The sequence below is a fragment of the Mustelus asterias genome, chromosome 12, assembly GCF_964213995.1.
Source record: "Mustelus asterias chromosome 12, sMusAst1.hap1.1, whole genome shotgun sequence".
Taxonomy (NCBI): domain Eukaryota; kingdom Metazoa; phylum Chordata; class Chondrichthyes; order Carcharhiniformes; family Triakidae; genus Mustelus; species Mustelus asterias.
The window spans coordinates 110,935,121-110,960,272 of record NC_135812.1 but is presented as its reverse complement, the minus strand read 5'-3'; the positions used below and the strand labels follow the sequence as shown (position 1 = coordinate 110,960,272).

At 46.9% G+C, this 25,152-nt stretch overlaps 1 protein-coding gene across 1 annotated transcript in view; it reads right to left on the bottom strand.

Annotated features, from left to right (window-relative positions):
• Window positions 1-25,152, bottom strand: part of rnf157 (ring finger protein 157) — a 102,823-nt gene that overhangs the window by 55,661 nt on the left and 22,010 nt on the right. Inside the window, exons 6-12 of the mRNA XM_078226078.1 lie at window positions 24,422-24,469; window positions 24,227-24,298; window positions 23,693-23,852; window positions 23,146-23,258; window positions 16,211-16,473; window positions 15,959-16,064; window positions 4,214-4,325 (exon numbers count right to left, since the gene is read on the bottom strand). Of these exons, the coding sequence (XP_078082204.1) occupies window positions 4,214-4,325; window positions 15,959-16,064; window positions 16,211-16,473; window positions 23,146-23,258; window positions 23,693-23,852; window positions 24,227-24,298; window positions 24,422-24,469 (874 nt within the window). The remainder of the gene's footprint in view (window positions 1-4,213; window positions 4,326-15,958; window positions 16,065-16,210; window positions 16,474-23,145; window positions 23,259-23,692; window positions 23,853-24,226; window positions 24,299-24,421; window positions 24,470-25,152) is intronic.

Below are 25,152 nucleotides of genomic sequence, written 5' to 3'. Positions count from 1 at the left end.
AGGAGGCCATTTGGCCCATCAAGTCTGCACCGACCACAATCCCACCCAGTCTCTATCCCCGTAGCCCCACTTATTTACCCTGCTAGTCCCCCTGACACTAAGGGTCAGTTCAGCATGACCAATCAACCTAACCTGAGTTACCCAGTTCAAAGTTAAACCATTTGGAATGAAAATCACCCTGGCCACATTTCAAGGATTAACCAACAAAGTCATATCAGAATCACCTGAAAATCTGGTGATTTGTAATCACAGTAAGAAGTCTCACAACACCAAATACCATTTGCTACCAAATAAACCTGTTGGACTTTAACCTGGTGTTGTGAGACTTCTTACTGTGTTTACCCCAGTCCAACGCCGGCATCTCCACATCATGACTACCATCGATTTGTAATCAGACATGGAAAGAACATTTGGAGCACCTGGCGGACTTGTTCAGTGGAATTCAAGAGGCTGGGCTTGGTGGTAAGCTTAGTGAAGAGCGAATTTGGAAAAGCCCAAGTCATGTTCCTCGGCCATACCATTGGTCCTGGACAGATAGCCCCACGGGATGTGAAAACAAAGATTAGTGGGGATGGTGGAGTGTCAGCTGTGTTAACCACTCACCCGACATTGGCCACACCAAATTACACAAAACCATTCAAGGTGGCCATTGGTGCGAGTGACGTGGGTGTCGTGCTATTCCAAAGCAACAATGAGAATGTAGAATAGCCTATTGGATATTTTTCTAAAAAGCTAAAGGATCATCAGAATATTCAACAATTGAAAAAGAGAGCTTGAGATTGGTGCTGGATTTGAACATTTTAATATTATTTTGCCAGTAATTTATCTGAGTTGATTGTTTTGGAGAGCTGAAGGGCCTGTTCCTGTGCTGTAATGTTCTTTGGATACTGATCACAATCCATTGATGTTTTTGGTGAAATTAAAGAATAAAAATGCCAGACTGTTGAAGTGGAGTTTATTAATTCATTTGAAAATTGTACATGTGGCAGGAAGAGAGAATGTGACTGTTGAATGCTCTGTCACTAATGTGATCAAAGCAGAAGGAGTGTTCGATGGTGGAAGACAAGGGCTGAAAAGGACTACATTACTGCTATGTTTGCATGTTTTGATTTCATAAAATGCATCAATATCTGTTGTAGAGAATGAGCAACGTGAAGCTAAAAGGCTTTGAAAAACGAAGCTTTGAATGTTAATGATTCGTTTCTTTTCTTAAGGGGGAGGTGTGACGATACTGTGCCTTTAAGAAATGTATTGTATTCATGATTCTCTCTCTGCAGCATGTTTCTAGCAAGCCCTGGCATTTTGTTGAGGTATCCTGTCGACCAGAATCCTGTGTTGTTGTTGCAGCAGCAGCACGGTTGTTTCTAATGGCTAGAATGTTGGTTTTAATCTGAACTAATGCTGTTCTGCTGTTTTCCTCGGGGATTTTGCAGAGTGGGGGCTTGATTGGGATGATTCACAGGTATGGTCATGTGACGAGGAAGCTGGACTTCACACAGAATATTCAAATTCAGTTGCTATTTTTGAGATAAGAGAGAGCAGTTTCCCCCCCCCCCCCCCCCCTCTCTGAATTTGGAGACTAGGAGCTGCCAGAGGATGGTTTGTTTCTCAGAGGTTTTGCTGTTTTGAGGATATATCCTTCTCTGCAAATTGCTGCCTGGATTTCTGCCCAGAAGTGTTATAAAGCTGAAAGTCCAGCATCACGTGAGCAAAGTTGTTTCTGTGCTGATTCTGAAGGTTGTTTGTCGATGGGATATCACTTTAAATTGGAACAACAGAGATAGCTAGCTGTTAAGGTTGATACTATGTCATGTTTTAACTGGTAAAAGTCATTTTTATGCTAATTATTTTGTTATAGAAACATGGAAACATAGAAAAACTACAGCACAATACAGGCCCTTCAGCCCACAAAGTTGTGCCGAACATGTCCCTACCTTAGCGATTACTAGGCTTACCTATAACCCTCTATCTTACTTAGTTCCATGTACTTATCTAAAAGTCTCTTAAAAGACCCTATCGAATCCGCCTCCACCACCGCTGCTGGCAACCCATTCCACGCACCCACCACCCTCTGGGTGAAAAACTTACCCCTGACATCTCCTCTGTACCTACTCCCCAGCACCTTAAACCTGTGTCCTCTTGTGGCAACCATTTCAGCCCTGGGAAAAAGCCTCTGACTATCCACTCGATCAATACCTCTCAACATCTTATACACCTCTATCAGGTCACCCCTCATCCTTCATCTCTCCGAGGAGAAAAGGCCGAGCTCACTCAGCCTATCCTCATAAGGCATGCTCCCCAACCCAGGCAACTTCCTTGTAAATCTCCTCTGCACCCTTTCTATGGCTTCCACATCCTTCCTGTAATGAGGCGACCAGAACTGAGCACAGTACTCCAAGTGTGGTCTGACCAGGGTCTTATATAGCTGCAACATTATCTCACGACTCCTAAACTCAATTTCTCGATTGATGAAGGCCAGTACACCATACGCCTTCTTAACCACTGCCCCAACCTGCACAGCTGCTTTGAGCGTCCTATGAACTCAGACCCCAAGATCCTTCTGATCTTCCACTCTGCCAAGAGTCCTACCATTAATATTATATTCCGCCATCCTATTTGACCTGCCAAAATGAACCACCTCATACTTATCTGGGTTGAACTCCATCTGCCACCTCTCCGCCCAGTCTTGCATCCTATCAATGTCTCGCTGCAACTTCTGACATCCCTCCACACTATCCACAACACCTCCAACCTTTGTGTCATCAGCAAACTTACCAACCCATCCCTCCACTTCCTCATCCAGGTCATTTATAAAAATCACAAAGAGTAAGGGTCCTAGAACAGATCCCTGGGGCACTCCACTGGTGACCGACCTCCATGCAGAATATGACCCATCTATAACCACTCTTTGCCTTCTGTGGGCAAGCCAGCTCTGGATCCACCATATTCTAAAGTATTCTAACTTTGTTTGATAAAAGCTTCCTAATGGGTCACTTGAATCATACCTGGAGTGAAACACCTTCTGCTCACCCTAACGCCAAAATCAAATGTAAAACGTAGGGTCTAGGCTAACCTCACAAAACACCTTGGAGTTTCTGGCCTAGGTTTTAACAATTTTCCACTACTGCTCACCACTGGCTGGAGGAGAGAATTAAGGGTCAGTGCTGGGCCTCTATATCAATGACTTACATCAAGAGACAGAGAGTTGTATATTGAAGTTTGCTGATGATACAAAGCTAGGTAGAAAGGTAAGCTGCGGAAGGACTGCAAGGAGCTATAGACAGGTTCAGTGAGAGGGCAACAAGATGGTGGATAGATTATAATGTAGAGAAGTGTGAAGTTATTCACTTTGGTCAAAAGAATAGAAGACCTGAATATTTAAAAAACTTGTAAATGTGAATGTTCGTGGAGACTTGGGTATGCTTGTACAAGGAATGCAAAAAGTTAGCAAGCAGGTACAGCAAGCAATTAGGAGGCAAACTGTTAATCTTTATTGCAAGGGGATTGAAGTACTGGAATAAAGAACTATTGCTCAAGTTGGACAGTGTTTTAGTGAAATCACATTTGGAATACTATGGGCAGCTATGGTCTCCATATTTAAGAAAGGATATACTTGCATCAGAGGTGGTACAGCAAAGTTTCACTGGATTGGTCCCTGGGATGAGAGGAATGTCCAAGGATGAGAGGCTGAGTAAATTGGGATTATATTCTCTGGAGTTAGAAGGATGAGAGACTGAGTAAACTGCATCTACTTTCTATCGAGTTGTGAAAAATGAGAGGTGATCTCATTGAAATGTACAAGATTCTGTAGGGGCTTGATAGCTTAGACACGGAGAGATTGTTTCTGCTGGTTGGGGAATCCAGAATACGGGAGTACAATCTCAGAGTAAGGGGCTGATCATTTAGGACAGAGATAGGGGTTGTGAATCTTTGGAATTCTCCACCCAGAGGATTGTGGATGCTCCACCATTAAATACATTAAAGACTGAGATTAATAGACGTCAGGTCTCGCAGGGAATCATGGGCAGGGAAAAGGAGTTGAGTCCGGGATCAGCCACGATCGTACTGAATGCAGAACCTGGTGGACAGGCTCCATGCTCCACTCCTGCTCCTGTTTCTTGTGTTCAACACGGTTCTTTATACAAGTCAATTCCCATGGTCCAGATGTGAAACATTTGAGGAACAGAAGCAGCTGTGTGTTTCTGTAGATTACCTTCGGGTGATGTAATGGTGGAGGAAAGCGGAGTTCCTGTACACGAGGACTGGTCCACGGCTCCAGAGGATGAGAGTGTCAGGTTCTCACTCTCAGGAGTGACACCAGAATCCTAAGGATAAAGAGGTCAGATCAGGGACAGTGCATCAGGGAGCCTGACATCAGCGCACAGACAAGCATAAATGTAAACCGCTCTGCTGAACTCAGTTTTAAACACAAATCAGCCTAATTCCTTGGAATCATTGTACCCTGCGTTTATCTTGGAGTTACGAGGGGACTGGGTTTATTGTGGGGTCTCTGGGGCCTCTGTTTACCTGGAGGTCAGGGTGGCCTGTGTTTATCTCAGGGTTTAGAGTCATCGAGGTTTACAGCATGGAAACAGGCCCTTCAGCCCAACTAGTCCATGCCGCCCAGTTTTTACCACAAAGCTAGTCCCAATTGCCCACGTTTGGCCCGTATCCCCTGTATACCCATCGTACCCATGTAACTGTCTAAATGCTTTTTAAAAGACAAAATTGTACCCGCCTCTACTACTACCTCTGGCAGCTCATTCCAGACACTCACCACCTTCTGTGTGAAAAAATTGCCCCTCTGGACCCTTTTGTATTTCTCCCCTCTCACCTGAAACCTATGCCCTCTAATTTTAGACTCCCCTATCTTTGATAAAAGATATTGACTATCTAGCTGATCTGTGCCCTCATTATTTTATAGACCTCTATAAGATCACCCCTCAGCCTTCTACACTCCAGAGAAAAAAGTCCCAGTCTATCCAGCCTCTCCTTATAACTCAAACCATCAAGTCCCGGTAGCATCCTAATAAATCTTTTCTGCATTCTTTCTAGTTTAATAATATCCTTTCTATAATAGGGTGACCAGAACTGTACACGATATTCCAGTAGCCTGACCAATGCCTTGTACAACTTCAACAAGATGTCCCAACTCCTGTATTCAATGTTCTGACCAATGAAACCAAGCATTCCGAACATCTTCTTCACCACTCTGTCCACCTGTGACTCCACTTTCAAGGAGCTATGATCCTGTACCCCTAGATCTCTTTGTTCTGTAACTCTCCCCAACGCCCTATCATTAAGTGAGGTAATGCATTTTGGAAGCCCTAGTACAGATAGGAAATATACAATAAATGGCAGAACCCTTAAGAGTATTGATAGGCAAAGGGATCTGGGTGTACAGGTACACAGGTCACTGAAAGTGGTATTGCAGCTGGAGAAGGTAGTCAAGAAGGCATACGGCATGCTTGCCTTCATCGGCCGGGGCACTGAGTTTAAAAATTGGCAAGTCATGTTGCAGCTTTATAGAACCTTAGTTAGGCCGCACTTGGAATATAGTGTTCAATTCTGGTCGCCACACTACCAGAAGGATGTGAAGGCTTTGGAGAGGGTACAGAAAAGATTTACCAGGATGCTGCCTGGTATTGAGGGCATTAGCTACGAGGAGAGGTTGGAGAAACTTGGTTTGTTCTCACTGGAGCGACAGAGGTTGAGGGGCGACCTGATAGAAGTCTACAAGATTATGAGAGGCATGGACAGAGTGGATAGTCAGAAGCTTTTTCCCAGGGTGGAAGAGTCAATTACTGGGGGCACAGGTTTAAGGTGCGAGGGAGGGGCAAGGTTTAAAGGAGATGTACGAGGCAGATTTTTTACACAGAGAGTAGTGGGTGCCTGGAACTCGTTGCCGGGGGAGGGAGTGGAAGCGGATACGGTAATGACTTTTAAGGGACGTGTTGACAAGTACATGAATAGGATGGGAATAGAGGGATATGGTCCCCGGAAGGGGAGGGGGTTTTAGTTCAGTCAGGCAACATGGTCGGTGCAGGCTTGGAGGGTCGAAGGGCCTGTTCCTGTGCTGTAATCTTCTTTGTTCTATTCACTGAGTAAGTTCTGCCCTGGTTCAATCTACCAAAATGCATCACCTCACATTTATCTAAATTTAACTCCATCTGCCATTCGTCAGCCCACTAACCCAATTGATCAAGATCCTGTTGCAATCCTAGATAACCTTCTTCACTGTCCACTATGTCACCAATCTTGGTGTCATCTGCAAACTTACTAACCATGCCTCCTATATTCTCATCCAAATCATTAATATAAATGACAAATAACAGTGGGCCCAGCACTGATCCCTGAGGCACACCGCTGGTCACAGGCCTTCAGTTTGAAAAACAACTCTCTGCAACCACCTTCTGTCTCTGTCATCAAGCCAATTTTGTATCCATATAGATACCTCATCCTGGATCCCGTGAGATTGAACCTCATGCAACAACCTACCATGCGGTACCTTGTCAAAGGCCTTGCTAAAGTCCATGTGGACAACATCAACTGCACTGCCCTCATCTACCTTCTTGGTTACCCCTTCAAAAAACTCAATCAAATTTGTGAGACATGATTTTCCACTCACAAAGCCATGTTGACTGTCCCTAATCAGTCCTTGCCAGCTTTGCCCTTCACTCTAAAAGGAATGTGCTTACCCTGAACCCTGATTAACACACTTTTGAAAGCCTCCCGCTTACCAGACGTCCCTTTGCCTTCGCACAGACTCCCCCAATTAACTTTTGAAAGTTCGGCAAGGCCGATTGGGGAGAAGTGACCATAATATTATAGAATTCTTTGTCAAGGTGGATAGTGATGTCGTTGATTCTGAGACCAGGGTCCTGAATCTCAATAAAGGGAACTATGATGGTGTGAGGCATGAATTGGCCATGATGGACTGGGAAACATTACTGAAAAGAAAGACAATGGACAGGCAATGGCAGGCATTTAAAGAACAAAAAGTTGTTTATTCCTGTTTGGTGCAAGAGTGGAAAGGGAATTGTGGCCATACCATGGCTTACAAGGGAAATTAGAGATAGTATCAGATTCAAGGAAGAAGCAAACAAATTGGCAAGAAAAAGCAATAGGCCTGAGGATTGGGAGCAGTTTAAAATTCAGCAAAGGAGGATCAAAGGATTGATTAAGAAGGGAAAAATAGAGTATGAAAGTAAGCTAGCGGGGAACATAAAATCTGACTGTAAAAGTTTCTATAGATATGTAAAGAGAAAAAGATTGACAAAAACGAATGTCGGCCCCTTACAGTCAGAACAGAGAATTTATAACGGGGAATAAAGAAATAGCTGAGGAATTAAATTTGTACTTTGCTTCAGTCTTCACAAAGACATGAATAATGTACCAGAAGTGCTGAGAGAAACATGTTTTAGTGAGGAGCTGAAGGAAATCAGCATTAGTAAAGAAATGGTTTTGGGGAAATTGATGTGATTGAAGGTAGATAAATCTCCAGGTCCTGATAATCTTCATCCCAGAGTACTGAAGGAAGTGGCCCTGGAAATAGTAGATCCATTGGTGGTTATTTTCCAAAATTCTTTGGACTCTGGAATAGTTCCTACAGATTGGAGGGTAGCTAATGTAAGCCCACTATTCAAACGGAGGTAGAGAGAAAACAGGGAACTATAGACCAGTGAGCCTAACATCGGTACTGGGGAAGTTGCAAGAGTCCATTATCAGGGATTTCATAACTCGGCATCTGGAAGACAGTGGTATAATTAGACAAAGTCAGCTGGATTTACAAAAGGGAAATTGTGCTTGACGAATCTATTGGAATTCTAGAGGATGTAACTAGTAGAGGTGACTGAGGAGAACCAGTGGATGTGGTTTATTTAGACTTTCAGAAGGCTTTCGACAAGGTCTCACATAACAGACTATTATACAAAGTTAAAGCGCATGGGATTGCAGGTAATGTCTTGAGATGGATAGAAAGCTGGTTAGCAGATAGAAAGCAAAGAGTCAGCATTAACGGGTCTTTTTCTGATTGGCAGTCAGTGACTAGAGTGGCATAGTGGTTAGCACTGCTGCCTCACAGTGTCAGGGACCTGGGTTCAATTCCCGGGTTAGGTCATTGTGTGTGTGGAGTCTGCACGTTCTCCCCGTGTCTGCGAGGGTTTCCTCTCCCAGTCCAAAAGGCATGTTGGTTAGGTTCATTGGCCATGGTAAATTCTCCCTCAGTGTACCCGAACATGCGCTGGAGTGTGGCGACTAGGATTTTCACAGTAACTTCATTGCAATGTTAATGTAACCTTATTTGTGATATTAATAAAAAAAACTTTAAAGCTTTAGTGGGGTTCCGCAGGGATTTGTGCTCGGATCCCAACTATTCACATTATATATTAGAACATAAGAACTAGGAGCAGGAGTAGGCCATCTGGCCCCTCGAGCCTGCTCCGCTATTCAATAAGATCATGGTTGATCTTTTTGTGAACTCAGCTCCACTTACCTGCCCGGTCACCATAACCCTTAATCCCTCTACTGTTCAAAAATTTATCTATCCTTGCCTTAAAAACATTCAATGAGGTAGCCTCAACTGCTTCACTGGGCAGGGAATTCCACAGATTCACAACCCTTTGGGTGAAGAAGTTCCTCCTCAACTCAGTCTTAAATCTGCTTCCCCTTATTTTGAGGCTATGCCCCCGAGTTCTAGTTTCATCTGCCAGTGGAAACAACTTCCCTGCTTCTATCTTATCTATTCCCTTCATAATCTTATATGTTTCCATAAGATCTCCCCTCATTCTTCTGAATTCCAATGAGTATAGCCCCAGTCTACTCAGTCTCTCCTCATAAGCCAACCCCTCAACTCTGGAATCAACCTAGTGAATCTCCTCTGCACCCCCTCCAGTGCCAGTATATCCTTTCTCAAGTAAGGAGACTGTACACAGTACTCCAGGTGTGGCCTCACCAGCACCTTATACAGCTGCAACATAACCTCGCTGTTTTTAAACTCCATCCCTCTAGCAATGAAGGACAAAATTCCATTTGCCTTCTTAATTACCTGCTGCACCTGCAAACCAACTCCTTGTGACTCGTAGAAGGACACCCAGGTCCCTCTGCACAGCAGCATGCTGCAATTTTTTACCATTTAAATAATAGTCCATTTTGCTGTTATTTCTATCAAAATGGATGACCTCACATTTACCAGCATTGTACTCCATCTTCCAGACCCTCGTCCACTCACTTAGACTATCTATATCCCTTTGCAGACTTTCAATATCCTCTGCACACTTTGCTCTTCCACTCATCTTAGTGTCATCTGCGAATTTTGACACACTACACTTGGTCCCCAACTCCAAATCACCTATGTAAATCATAAACAATTGCGGTCCCGACACTGATCCCTGAGGCACACCACTAGTCACTGATCGCCAACCAGAAAAACACCCATTTACCCCCACTCTTTGCTTTCTGTGAGTTAACCAATCCTCTATCCATGCTAATACATTACCCGTAACACCGTGCACCTTTATCTTATGTAGCAGTCTTTGATGCAGCACCTTGTCAAATGCCTTCTGGAAATCCAGATACACCACATCCACAGGTTCCCCATTGTCCACTGCACATGTAATGTTCTCAAAGAATTCCACCAAATTAGTCAAACATGACCTGCCCTTCATGAATTAATGATTTGGAAGAGAAAACTAAATGTATTATCTCCAAATTTGCAGATGACACAAAGCTGTGAGCTGTGAGGAGGATGCAGAGATGCTTCAGCGTGATTTGAACAGGCTGAGTGTGTGGGTATCTGCAGGCAGATGCAGTATAATGTGGATAAATGTGAGGTTATCCACTTTGGTAGCAATAATAGGAAGACAGATTATTTGAATGGGTATAAATTGAGAGAGGTGGTTACTCAGCCAGACCTTGGGGTCCTTGTGCATCGGTTGCTGAAAGTAAGCGCACAGGTACAGCAGGCAGTAAAGAAGGCAAATGGTATGTTGGCCTTCATAACGCGAGAGAATTTGAGTATAGGGATAGGAGTGTTTTGCTGCAATTGTATAGGGCGTTGGTGAGGCCACACCTGGAGTATTGTGTGCAATTTTGGTGTCCTTATCTGAGGAAGGATGTCCTTGCTATAGAGGGAGCACAGCGAAGGTTTACCAGGCTGATTCCTGGGATGGCAGGTCTGTCATATGAGGAGAGACTAAGTCGGTTCGCATTATATTCACTGGAGTTGAGAAGAGTGAGAGGGGATCTCATAGAAACTTATAAAATTCTAACAGGGTTAGACAGGGTAGATTCAGAAAGAATGTTCTCAATGGTGGGGGAGTCCAGAACTAGGGGTCATAGTTTGCGGATAAGGAGTAACCTTTTAGAACTGAGGGGAGGAGAAATTTCTTCACCAGAGAGTGGTGAATGTGTGGAATTCACTCCCACAGAAAGTAGCTGAGGCCAAAACGTTGTCTGATTTCAAGAAGGAATTAGATTTGGCTCTTGGGGCTAAAGGGATCGAGGGATATGGGCGGGGGGTGGGGGGATCAGGATATTGAATTTGACGATCAAAATGAAAGGCAGAGCAGGCTCAAAGGGCTGAATGGCCTCCTCCTGCTTCTAGTTTCAGGGGGGTGATTTTGAGGCCGCAAATGTCCGCCTCAGAGAATGGCGGCACCCACTCAAAATCCCAGAGCGCAATTCACACTGGCGAGTTTCTGAGTTCCGATCTTACCGGCCCTCTTGCCAGTCGAGTGGTGTGAAACATGTTGTGGGACCGCAGCAAGCTCACTTTAATACATCAGCATGTCATTAGTGAGCACTGTCCCGGGACTTCATGCGAGAAACACCTGAACTCCCACCTAACCCTATCAGCACGGGGCGGCACGGTAGCGCAGTGGTTAGCACTGCTGCTTCACAGCTCCAGGGTCCCGGGTTTGATTCCCGGCTCGGGTCACTGTCTGTGTCGAGTTTGCACATTCTCCTCGTGTCTGCGTGGGTTTCCTCCGGGTGCTCCGGTTTCCTCCCACAGTCCAAAGATGTGCGGGTTAGGTTGATTGGCCAGGTTAAAAATTGCCCCTTAGAATCAATCCTAAAATGCGTAGGTTAGAGGGATTAGTGGGTAAATACATGGGTGGGATTGTGGTCGGTGCAGACTCGATGGGCCGAATGGCCTCCTTCTGCACTGTAGGGTTTCTATGATTTTCTATGATGAGCACTTGGCCCATAGCTCTGAATGTTATGATGTGCCAAGTGCTCATCCAGGTACTTTTTAAAGGATGTGAGGCATCCCGCCTCCACCACCCTCCCAGGCAACGCATTCCAGACCATCACCACCCTCTGGGTAAAAAAGTTTTTCCTCAAAAACCGCTGAACCTCCTGCCCCTCATCTTGAACCTATGTCCCCTCGTGACTGACCCTTCAACTAAGGGGAACAGCTGCTCCTTATCCACTCTGTCCATGCCCCTCATAATCTTGAACACCTCGATCAGGTCGCCCCTCAGTCTTCTCTGCTCCAATGAAAACAACCGAAGCCTTACCCAACCTCTCTTCATAACTTAAATGTTCCATCCCAGGTAGCATCCTGGTGAATCTCCTCCGCACCCCCTCCAGTGCAATCACATCCTTCCGATAATGTGGCGACGAGAACTGCACACAGTGCTCCAGCTGTGACCTCACCAAAGTTCTGTACAACTCCATCATGACCTCCCTGCTTTTGTAATCTACCTCGATTGATAAAGGCGAGCGTCCCATATGCCTTTTTCACCACCCTACTAACATTCCCTTCTGTCTTCAGAGATCTGTGGACAAACACACCAAGGTCCCTTTGTCCCACAGAACTTCCCAGTGTCTTACCATTCATTGAGTACTTTCTTGTCAAATTGCTCCTTCCAAAGTGCATCACCTCACAGTTTTCAGGGTTAAATTCCATCTGCCACTTATCCGCCCCTTTGACCATTCCGTCCATATCTTCTTGTAGCCCAGGACACTCCGCCTCACTGTTAACACCCGGCCAGTCTTTGTGTTAGCCACAAACTTACTAATCCTACCCCCACATATTCATCATAAGAACTAGGAGCAGGAGTAGGCCATCTGGCCCCTCGAGCCTGCTCCACCATTCAATAAGATCATGGTTGATCTCTTCGTGGACTCAGCTCCAGTTACCCGCCCGCTCACCATAACCCTTAATTCCTTTACTGTTCAAAAATTTATCTATCCTTGCCTTAAAAACATTCAGTGAGATAGCCTCAACTGCTTCACTGGGCAGGGAATTCCACAGATTCACAACCCTTTGGGTCAAGAAGTTCCTCCTCAATTCAGTCTTAAATCTGCTCCCCCTTATTTTCAGGTTATGCCCCCTGGTTCTAGTTTCACCTGCCAATGGAAACAACTTCCCTGCTTCTATCTTATCTATTCCCTTCATAATTTTATATGTTTCTATAAGATCTCCCCTCATTCTTCTGAATTCCAATGAGTATAGCCCCAATCTACTCAGTCTCTCCCCATAAGCCAACCCTCTCAACTCTGGAATCAATCTAGTGAATCTACTCTGCACCCCCTCCAGTGCCAGTATATCCTTTCTCAATGTCATTTATATAAATGATAAATAATAAGGGGCCCAACACAGATCCCTGTGGTACGCCACTGGACACTGGCTTCCAGTCACTAAAGCAGCCTTCTGTCATCACCCTCTGTCTCCTACAACTGAGCCAATTCTGAATCCACTTTATCAAATTACCCTGTATCCCATGTGAATTTACCTTCTTTACAAGTCTCCCATGTGGGACCTTGTCAAAGGCTTTGCTGAAATCCATATAAACTACATCGCCTGCACCACCCTCATCTATGAGGGGACATAGGTTAAAGGTGAGGGGCAGGAGGTTTCCGCGGCATGTGAGGAAAAACCTTTTTACACAGAGGGTGGTGAATGTCTGGAACGCGCTGCCTGGGGAGGTGGTGGGAGCAGGTACGATAGCGGCATTTAAGGGGGTTTGAGACGAATACATGAATAGGATGGGAATGGAAGGATACGGACTCTAAGTGCATACGGTTTTAGTTTAGGCAGGCATCATGATTGGTGCAGGCTTGGAGGGCCGAAGGGCCTTCTCCTGTGCTGAACTGGTCTTTGTACACACCTGGTCACCTCCTCAAAAAATTCAATCAAATTTGTCAGACATGACCTCCCTCTGATAAAGCCAATGCTGACTCTCCCTGATCAAGCTTTGCCTCTCCAAGTGGAGAGGAACGCTCTCCTTCAGAAGTTTCTCCAATAGTTTCCCTACCACTGACGTGAGACTCACTGGTCTGTAGTTTCCCTGGTTTATCTCTACAACCCTTCTTAAATAGCAGAACCACATTAACTGTTCTCCAGTCGTCCGGCACCTCTCCCGTGGCCAGAGAGGAATTGAAGATTTGGGTCAGAGCCCCTGCAATCTTCTCCCTTGCCCCCACAGCAGCCCAGGACACAATCCATCTGGACCTGGAGATTTATCCACTTTTAAAGCTGCCAACACCCCCCATACCTTGTCCTTCCCTGGGTCAATTTGCTCAAGAACCTCACAGTCTCTCTCCCTGAATTCCACACCATTGTCCTCACTCTCTTGGGCGAAGACGGATGTGAAATATTCATTCAACACCCAACCAATACCCTCTGGCTCCACCCACAGGTTACCCCCTTTGGTCCCTAATGGGCCCTACTCTTTCCCTGGTTATCCTCTTCCCATTGATATACTCATAGAATAACTTGGGATTTTCCCTATTTTTACCAGCCAGAGCTTTCTCATATCCCCCTTTGCATTCCGAATTGCTTTCTTAAGCTCCACCCTGCACATTCTATACCTCACTAGTGTCACCACAGATTTGCTCCCCTTGTACTTTTTAAAAGTCTCTCTTTTCCTTCTTATTGTATCCTGTTTAATGACAGAACGTTTTGTTCCCCTGCTGGACAATCCTCCATGCTATAAACCGGGGCTGAATTATTTACCCGACGGGTGCCGAGTTCACTCTGCTTTTTTACACTTCGACCTCAGGTGACCTTTTCTTCCACACCTGAAGCTCTATGTTCCTCTAAATCTACGCACTTTAGAGGAGTGGCTTCCCTCATACCAAACGCACTCTGTGTTACTCCTTAGCTGCTTAAATCTTCGGTATTTAGTGATTCTTCCCATTTCTGCATTCAACTCGCTGCTTGCGGTTAATCCAATCCCTTGCCTCTGGCACCATTAATACTCGCAGTTTCCCGCCCCAACTGGTACCATGATGCTTTGCTTGCTTCCTAATTCCTGGGTCCCTTCTCACCATTCCCTATCACTATCACCATTCCCTATCGCTGTCACCATTCCCTATCCTTCCCTATCGCTGTCACCATTCCCTATCCTTCCCTATCGCTGTCACCATTCCCTATCGCTGTCACCATTCCCTATCGCTGTCACCATTCCCTATCACCATTCCCTATCACCATTCCCTATCGCTGTCACCATTCCCTATCACCATTCCCTATCACCATTCCCTATCGCTGTCACCATTCCCTATCGCTGTCACCATTCCCTATTGCTGTCACCATTCCCTATCCCTATCACCATTCCCTATCCCTATCACCATTCCCTATCGCTGTCACCATTCCCTATCACCATTCCCTATCCCTATCACCATTCCCTATCACTGTCGCCGCTTCCAGCGCCGCCTTAAAAGTCAGACTTAGCCAACAGTTTCCTTTGTATAGCTGCATTATTGATACTTCATACCAATCAGTCTCTTAACATGTCATTTAAAGGTGACCAAAGTCATAATGCTGTACAGTCTGCTTTAGCCTTGCTGTTAAGGCTGCAATGGTCTCCTCCAGGAGTCTCCCCATTGAGTTAAATTTGTATCTCTGCAATGTTACCAAGGCTTTAGGGTGGAAATGCCCCTTTCCTAGCTCAACGAATGTCAACAAATGTCTTCATGTCAGGAGCATCTGGGGATGTTAAACTTTCGATCAAGTTATGTATCGGAGTCCCACGTGCAGCAAATAAAATAACTTTCATAGAATCTCTACAGTGCATAAGGAGGTCATTCGGCCCATTGAGTCTGTAGCAACAACAATCCCACTCAGGCCCTATCCCCGTAACCCCATGTATTTACCCTGCTAATCCTCCTGACACTAGCATGGCTAGTGTCCCCTCTTGTGTCCCCTAACCTGCACATCTTTAGACTTTCTTCTTATCCTCCCCCCGTATTCCATTTGCCCTGAAAAAATACTCATTCCACACACTGTACTCAGTTCTCAGTGATTGTGTCGAAGACTTCTAACTTCCCAAAGCGCTCGCTCCCTCTTTTTCATGCTGGGATCGATCTGATTCGCTCTGCAGTTTTACAACAATGTTCTCTTCGAATTCCTCACTCCACATGGAGTTGCTCTGATTTAGCTCATCGCCAACGTAGCAATGGGAAGGATTGATGACCACAAGTTAGTTTAAATAGCTCTGATGAAGGGTCATCCAGACTCAAAACGTTGGCTCTATACTCTCCCCAGATGCTGTCAGACCTGCTGAGATTTTCCAGCATTTTTTATTTTTGTTTTTACAATGGTTTATTTACAAACACATAAATGCACCAAGAACTTTCACGATGTTCTCACTTCCAACTCTAGGATCAGTTCTGGCTGCTTAGGCCTGCGGTCTGTCCGAGATCCTCGCATTCATTCACCACTGGGCAATCAGGTCACATGATCCTCCCAATGTATGCCCCTTAAAGGGGCAGCTACCACAAGGGGCCGGCATTTACCTCAGGGTTTTAGAGGGCCTGCGTTTATCATGGGGTTTAGAGGGCCTGCATTTATCATGGGGTTTAGAGGGCCTGCGTTTATCATGGGGTTTTGAGGGCCTGTGCTTATCATGGGGTTTAGAGGGCCTGCGTTTATCATGGGGTTTTGAGGGCCTGCGTTTATCTGATGACAGGTAAGCAACTAAACTGAGCCAAATTTTTCGGAACACAATACCTCAAGTTCCTGATTGTTGGGTTTTCTGGGGGACGCTATCTCCCCATCGCTAAAGGATTTCTCTTCATCTTCCTCATGCAGAATGGAAGAGTTCTGTGAGAGTGACCTTAAAAGAAAGAGTGAATCCTGTCAACAGAGAGAGAGAGAGAGAAAGAGAGGGGGAGAAAGAGAGAGAGAAATAGAGAGTGAAAGAGACAGAGAAAATCAGAGATCTCTCAGACCTTTCCATTGGGGAATGAAGGTTTTACTTACTTAGAAGTGGTTCTCTTCAGCTTGAAGCCTTGGCTGGCACTGTCACATGCTCTGTCACATGCTCTGTCACATGCTCTGTCCAGCGGAGACAAGGTGCGCACAGAAAGAGTCCGTCCATCAGGCCCGAAGGAAGGTAACGGAGTGGGTGCATGGCCATCTCGAATCAGGTGAATGGGAGGGGCTGACGGTGACGGAACGAGGGGGCCATTCAGAGCTTCCAGCAGTGAGACAGCCTCATATCCTGAGGGAATGCGATCAGAGGACTGGGGAAAGAAGGAAAATACATTTTATAATCAGTGACCAAACTGGCCAAACCCAACAGCAAACCCCGGAAGATGCTGGAAATCTGAAACAAAAACAGAAAATGAACAAAGAACAAAGAAAATTACAGCACAGGAACAGGCCCTTCGGCCCTCCAAGCCTGCACCGACCATGCTGCCTGACAACTAAAACCCCCTACCCTTCCGGGGACCATATCCCTCTATTCCCATCCTATTCATGTATTTGTCAAGACACCCCTTAAAAGTCACTACCGTATCCGCTTCCACTACCTCTCCCGGCAACGAGTTCCAGGCACCCACCACCCTCTGTGTAAAAAACCTGCCTCGTACATCTCCTTTAAACCTTGCCCCTCACACCTTAAACCCATGAACTCTAGCTTCAGACTATCCACTCTGTCCATGCCCCTCAAAGAACAAAGAAAAAAAAATGTTGGAGGCACTCAGCAGGTCTGGCAGCATCTGTGGAGAGAGAGACAGAGGCTGGGGCTTTCCATCCCTGCCAGTGGCTAGCATCGTCATGGGCGGATTGGAAAAGTCAATTAACTTTTGGCCTTGCTCCAAAATCTCTGCTGTCAGGGTACTGGTGAGGCCACACCTAGAGTACAGTGTACAATTTTGGTTCCCTTATTTAAGAAAGGATATATTAGCTTTGGAGGGGGTACAGAGAAGGTTCACCAGGTTGATTCCGGAGATGAGGGGGTTAGTTTATGAGGAGAGATTGAGTAGACTCGGATGGATAGAGCTATTACAAGGGGGCATAACTATAGGGTTCATGGTGGGAGATATAGGAAGGATGTCCGAGGCAGGTTCTTTACTCAGAGTGGTTGGGGTGTGGAATGGACTGCCTGCAGTGATAGTGGAGTCAGACACTTTAGGAACATTTAACAAACAAAGAACAAACAAAGAACAAAGAACAGTAAAGCACAGGAAACAGGCCCTTCGGCCCTCCAAGCCTGTGCCGCTCATTGGTCCAACTAGACCATTCGTTTGTATCCCTCCATTCCCAGACTGCTCATATGACTATCCAGGTAAGTCTGAAACGATGCCAGCGTGTCTGCCTCCACCACCCTACTTGGCAGCGCATTCCAAGCGGTTATTGGATAGGCACATGGAGCACACCAGGATGATGGGGAGTGGGATAGCTTGATCTTGGTTTCAGATAAAGCTCGGCACAACATTGTGGGCCGAAGGGCCTGTTCTGTGCTGTACTGTTCTATGTTCTATGTAGACTGGGCCTGTACTCATTGGAGTTTAGAAGGTTGAAGGGAGATCTTATAGAGACATATAAGATAATGAAGGGGCTAGACAGGGTAGAAGCAGCGAGGTTATTTCCACTTACAATGGAAACAAGAACTAAGGGGCATAGCCTCAAAATATGGGGGAATCAATTTAGAACAGAGTTGAGGAGGAACTTCTTCTCCCAGAGGGTAGTGAATCTTTGGAATTCTCTGCCCAATGAAGCAGTAGAGGCTACCTCGTTAAATGTGTTTAGACATAGAACATAGAACAGTACAGCACAGAACAGGCCCTTCGGCCCACGATGTTGTGCCGAGCTTTATCTGAAACCAAGATCAAGCTATCCCACTCCCCATCATCCTGGTGTGCTCCATGTGCCTATCCAATAACCACTTAAATGTTCCTAAAGTGTCTGACTCCACTATCACTGCAGGCAGTCCATTCCACACCCGAACCACTCTCTGAATAAAGAACCTACCTCGGACATCCTTCCTATATCTCCCACCATGAACCCTATAGTTACGCCCCCTTGTAATAGCTCCATCCACCCGAGGAAGTAGTCTTTGAATGTTCACTCTATCTATCCCCTTCATCATATTATAAACCTCTATTAACCCCCCTCAACCTCCTCCGCTCCAGACAGAACAGCCCCAGCTCCCTCAACCTTTCCTCATAAGACCTACCCTCCAAACCAGGCAGCATCCTGGTAAATCCCCTTTGCATTCTTTCCAGCGCTTCCACATCCTTCTTATAGTGAGGTGACCAGAACTGCACACAATATTCCAAATGTGGTCTCACCAAGGTCCTGTACAGTTGCAGCATAACCCCACGGCTCTTAAACTCCAACCCCCTGTTCATAAAAGCTAACACACTATAGGCCATCTTCACAGCTCTATCCACGTGAGTGGCAACCTTCAGAGATCTGTGGATATGGACCCCAAGATCTCTCTGTTCCTCCACAGTCTTCAGAACCCTACCTTTGACCCTGTAATCCACATTTAAATTAGTCCTACCAAAATGAATCACCTCACATTTATCAGGGTTAAACTCCATTTGCCATTTTTCAGCCCAGCTTTGCATCCTATCTATGTCTCTTTGCAGCCGACAACAGCCCTCCACCTCATCCACTACTCCACCAATCTTGGTGTCATCAGCAAATTTACTGATCCACCCTTCAGCCCCCTCCTCTAAGTCATTAATAAAAATCACAAATCGCAGAGGACCAAGCACTGATCCCTGTGGCACTCTGCTAGCAATCTGCCTCCAATCCGAAATTTTCCATCCACCACCACCCTCTGTCTCCGATCAGATAGCCAGTTACCTATCCAATCGGCCAACTTTCCCTCTATCCCACTTACTTTCATCATAAGCCGACCATGGGGGACCTTATCAAACGCCTTACTAAAATCCATGTATATGACATCAACTGCCCTACCTTCATCAACACACTTAGTTACCGCCTCAAAAAATTCTATCAAATTTGTGAGGCACGACTTGCCCTTCACGAACCGTGCTGACTATCCCGGATTAATCCGTATCTTTCTAAATGGTCGTAAATCCCATCCCTAAGGACCTTTTCCATCAACTTACCAACCACCGAAGTAAGACTAACCGACCTATAATTACCAGGGTCATTTCTATTCCCTTTCTTAAACAGAGGAACAACATTTGCCACTCTCCAGTTCTCTGGCACCATCCCCGTGGACAGTGAGGACCCAAAGATCAAAGCCAAAGGCTCTGCAATCTCATCCCTTGCCTCCCAAAGAATCCTAGAATATATTTCATCAGGCCCAGAGGACTTATCGACCTTCAGTTTATTCAAAACTGTTAGTACATCCTCCCTCCGAACATCTACTTCCTCCAGCCTATTAGCCTGTAACACCTTTGCTTCCCCAAAAACATGGCCCCTCTCTTGGTGAACACTGAAGAAAAGTATCTTAGAAATCTTAGAAACCCTACAGCACAGAAAGAGGCCATTCGGCGCATCGAGTCTGCACCAACCACAATCCCACCCAGGCCCTACCCCCATATCCCTACATATTTACCCACTAATCCCTCTAACCTACGCATCCCAGGACACTAAGAGCAATTTTAGCTTGGCCAATCAACCTAACCCGCACATCTTTGGACTGTGGGAGGAAACCGGAGCACCCGGAGGAAACCCACGCAGACACGAGGAGAATGAGCAAACTCCACACAGACAGTGACCCAAGCCGGGAATCGAACCCAGGTCCCTGGAGCTGTGAAGCAGCAGTGCTAACCACTGTGCTACCGTGCCGCCACGGTATTCATTCATCACCTCTCCTATCTCTACTGACTCCATACACAAGTTCCCACTACTGTCCTTGACCGGCCCTAAACTCACCCTGGTCATTCTTTTATTCCTCACATAAGAGTAAAGAGTTTAAGTCACAGATAGATAGATTTTTAACCATTAAGGGAATTAAGGGTTATGGGAAGCGGGCGGGTAAGTGGAACTGAACCCACTATCAGATCAGCCCTGATCTTATTGAATGGCGGGGCAGGCTTGAGGGGCTAGATGACCTACTCCTGCTCCTATTTCTTATGTTCTTATGTTATGTCACCACGATGATGACCACAGCTCGCAGGGTCCCGCCCAGTGTTAATGGGTGGGGTTTCAGGGCAGTGACAGGGGTTCTGCCCGGTGATTGGAGAGTTGGTGAGAACTCTCCATGTTGCCATTACAAGGTAATCAAACATTTACTCTGACAGCGTCAAGCCTTCCAACCAATCAGGACTCCAGTGGGGGCAGAAATCCCTACTCCAAGACCTGCCAGCCAATCACAGTAGCAGTAACACTTTGGGGTTTTCACTAGGGAATGTTGCTGGATCCCTGGACAGAGTGAAGCGGATTGGGATGGGGATTCTTGGGAAGAGAGACCCGGCAAGGGCTGATGGGAGAGGGGGTTCAGATGCAATGAGAGGGTGACAGCTTTCATTGGGCTGCATGCTTTTCATTGCTGGGTCCCCTGATTGGGCATTGAGCAAGAGACCCCCTGAGGAGCCACTGACAAAACTGGTGAAGTCAGCTGCTTGGTTGTCTGGAGACACGGGAGACCCAGGGGAATCCTGGGAAATCCGAGGAAGCCCAAGGATGTTTGGCTTTAATTGTCTGATGAACAAGCTTGCATTCTGGGGTAGTGCCGGTTGATTGGAAAACGGCTAATGTTACGCCGCTGTTTAAAAAAGGAAGGAGACAAAAGGCGGGTAACTATAGGCCGGTCAGCTTAACGTCTGTAGTAGGGAAAATGCTGGAATCCATTATTAAAGAGGAGATAGCAGGGCATCTGGATAGAAATGGTTCGATCAATCAGACGCAGCATGGATTCATGAGGGGAAAGTCGTGCTTGACGAACATGTTGGATTTTTATGAAGATGTGACTAGGGCGGTTGATGGAGGAGAACCGGTGGATGCGGTGTTTTTGGATTTCCAAAAGGCGTTTGATAAGGTGCCCCATAAAAGGCTGCTGAAGAAGATTAGGGCACACGGAGTTGGGGGTAGTGTGTTAAAGTGGATTGGGGACTGGCTATCCGACAGGAAGCAAAGAGTCGGAATAAATGGGTGTTTTTCCGGTTGGAGGAAGGTAACTAGTGGCGTGCCGCAGGGATCGGTACTCGGGCCGCAACTGTTTACCATTTATATAGATGATCTGGAGGAGGGGACGGAGTGTAGGGTAACGAAGTTTGCAGACGACACAAAGATAAGTGGAAAAGTGAATCGTGTGGAGGACGGAGAAGATCTGCAGAGAGATTTGGACAGGCTGAGTGAGTGGGCGAGGATATGGCAAATGGAGTATAACGTTGATAAATGTGAGGTTATACACTTTGGAGGAAATAATAACAAATGGGATTACTATCTCAATGGAAACAAACTAAAACATGCTACCGTGCAAAGGGACCTGGGGGTCCTTGTGCATGAGACGCAAAAGCCCAGTCTGCAGGTACAACAGGTGATCAAGAAGGCAAATGGGATGTTGGCCTATATCGCGAGGGGGATAGAATATAAAAGCAGGGATGTCTTGATGCACCTGTACAGGGCATTGGTGAGGCCGCAGCTGGAATACTGTGTGCAGTATTGGTCCCCTTATATGAGGAAGGATATATTGGCATTGGAGGGAGTGCAGAGAAGGTTCACCAGGTTGATACCGGAGATGAGGGGTTTGGATTATGAGGAGAGGCTGAGGAGATTGGGTTTGTACTCGTTGGAGTTTAGAAGGATGAGGGGGGATCTTATGGAGACTTATAAGATAATGCGGGGGCTGGATAGGGTGGAGGCGGAGAGATTCTTTCCACTTAGTAAGGAAGTTAAAACTAGAGGACACAGCCTCAAAATAAAGGGGGGTCGGTTTAAGACAGAGTTGAGGAGGAACTTCTTCTCCCAGAGGGTGGTGAATCTCTGGAATTCTCTGCCCACTGAGGTGGTGGAGGCTACCTCGCTGAATATGTTTAAAGCACGGATGGATGGATTCCTGATCGGTAAGGGAATTAAGGGTTATGGGGATCAGGCGGGTAAGTGGTGCTGATCCACGTCAGATCAGCCATGATCTTATTGAATGGCGGGGCAGGCTCGAGGGGCTAGATGGCCTACTCCTGCTCCTATTTCTTATGTTCTTATGTTCCCCCCGCCCCCAGCAGCCGGTGGATTTCCCACACTGATCACTTTCCACCGCTCACTAAGTGTGTGACAGTTTTTCTGCTGTCTGGAGTCATACATGTGGTCACCTGTATGATTTGTAGGCCTTGCCCGCCATCTTGCCATCTCCAGTAAGCTCCGGTAAATTCCACACAACATTTCAGGTTGCTGCTGACTTTTGATCAGAACAACCAAACTGAACAGAAACAAATTCCAGTCCAACCCAACTCAATCCAACCACAATCAACGCAAACCAACCCGACCCAACCCCGACCCCGACCCCAACCCCAATCACCGACCCTGACCCCAACCCCGACCCCGACCCTGACCCCAACCACCGACCCTGACCCCAACCCCGACCCCGACCCCAACCCCAATCACCGACCCTGACCCCAACCCCAACCCCGACCCCGACCCCAACCCCAATCACCGACCCTGACCCCAACCCCAACCCCGACCCCGACCCCAACCCCAACCCCGACCCTGACCCCAACCAGAACCCCACTTCCAACCCAAATCCCAACACCACCCCAACTCCAACCCAAACCCCAACACCCCCCCACCCCGACTCCAACCCGACCCCCAGCAACCCCACCCCCAACCCAACCCACCCTGACCCCCACCCCGACTCCAACCCAACCCCCAGCAACCCCACCCTGACCCCCACCCCAACTCCAACCCAACCCCCAGCAACCCCACCCCCAACACAACCCACCCTGACCCCAACCCCAACCCCACTCTTTGCTACAATAACTGCCACCCACCGAATGATCATCAGACTCTGAAATCTGGGAAGCGAGGATTGGGTTGTAGCCACTCGGTGTCAGAGGGTCCACTTTCTTCCTCATCGCTCTAATCTGCAGGAGAGCACGGAACGCTGTTAGGGACAAAGAGAGAGAAAGAGAATAGGGTTGATGAACACGCCGGTTACCGCGGGAAACACGCCGGTTACCGCGGGGAACACGGGAACATAGAACATAGAACAGTACAGCACAGAACAGGCCCTTCGGCCCACGATGTTGTGCCGAGCTTTATCTGAAACCAAGATCAAGCTATCCCACTCCCTACCATCCTGGTGTGCTCCATGTGCCTATCCAATAACCGCTTAAATGTTTCTAAAGTGTCTGACTCCACTATCACTGCAGGCAGTCCATTCCACACCCCAACCACTCTCTGCGTAAAGAACCTTCCTCTGATATCCGTCCTGTATCTCCCACCACGAACCCTATAGTTATGCCCCCTTGTAATAGCTCCATCCACCCGAGGAAATAGTCTTTGAACGTTCACTCTATCTATCCCCTTCATTCTTACGTAGTCTGCAGATTGGGCAGTTGTTGGCCTGGTACCGCAGCGTATCTGCACAGGCGTTGCACAGACACAAGTGACGACATGGGAGGATGAGAGTATCTCGAACATCAGAGAGACACACGACACATTCAGCACTGTTATCGCTGAGCTCATCATCAACTCCCTGCACAAGGAGAAAAGAATCGTGAGAAACAGACTGCAGAGAAAGGGGAGGCGAGAGGGGGAGGAGGGGGGAAGAGGGAGGGGGTGAGTGGAGGGCGGGTGGAGGGTGGGTGGAGGGGGAAGGGAGAATGAGGGGATGCTGGGGTGTGGAGGGGAGCGGAAAGGGGACAGTGAGTGGGAGGATGAGCCAGGGTAGTGAGAGGGGGGCTTCGAGGGGGAGGGTGAGCAGAGCAAAGGGGGGTGGGCAGCGGGAGTGGGAGGAGAGAATACAGATTCTAATTGGAGAAAGATAGTTTGCAGATGGAGGAATGTAGGGTTTGACTAAGTGCCCCGCCCGACAAACTCCCAAATGCGAAGGTTTCTGGAATCTCCTACCTTCGATTGCTGGCAGTTATATTTATTCTCAATGCCATAGATTTCCTGCAGCAGGTAACTAACACCATCCACCTGGGGATGCAGGGGAAAGAGAGAGAAATATTATCATGAATAAAAATAGGATGAGAAATGTGTGCATTTGCACCGAGTGGGGGAAAAAGTGAGGCGGAGGGTGAGGGGCGGAGGGTGACTCACCACCTGTTTCTGTTTGAGTGGTTTCACTGAGCAGTTACCGTCTGCATTCTGTAAGTGAGAAAGAAAGTGATAACTCACCGACCCCGATATAACTTAACAATATAACTCACCAATCACCAATAACAATTCACAGCAATCCCCACAATAATTATTACTTCTACTTATGTTGTGCTTTAATGTAATGTCCCATGGTGCTTAACAGGAGGATTATAAAACAGTGCGACACAAAACCGCATTCACAGATATTAGGGTCAGATGGTGTGTTTTAAAGGAAAAACGTAATGAGGTGTAGACAGAAGTCCAGCGCTTGGGGCGAGGTGACTCAAGGAATAAAAATCAGAGTTAGACCAAAGAGTAGAGTTTGAGGAGCACAGATATCTGACAGGGCTGTATGGCTGCAGCGGATTGCTGAGTTAGGGAGGGACAAGACCATGGACGCATTTGAAAGCAAGGATGAGAATTTTAAAATCAGCATGTCAGTGGATCCAGAGTCAATGTAGATTAGTGAGCACAGGGGTGATAGGGGAATGGGATTTGCTCAGAATTAAGACATGAACAGTAGAGCTTTGGATAACCTCAGGTTTACCTCAGGCAGGTGGCACAGGGGTTAGTACTGCCGCCTCACAGCGCCAGGGACCCTGGTTCATTTCCGACTTTGATCACTGTCTGTGTGGAGTTTGCACCTTCTCCCCGTGTCTGCTCTGGTTTCATCCCACAGTCCAAAGATGTGC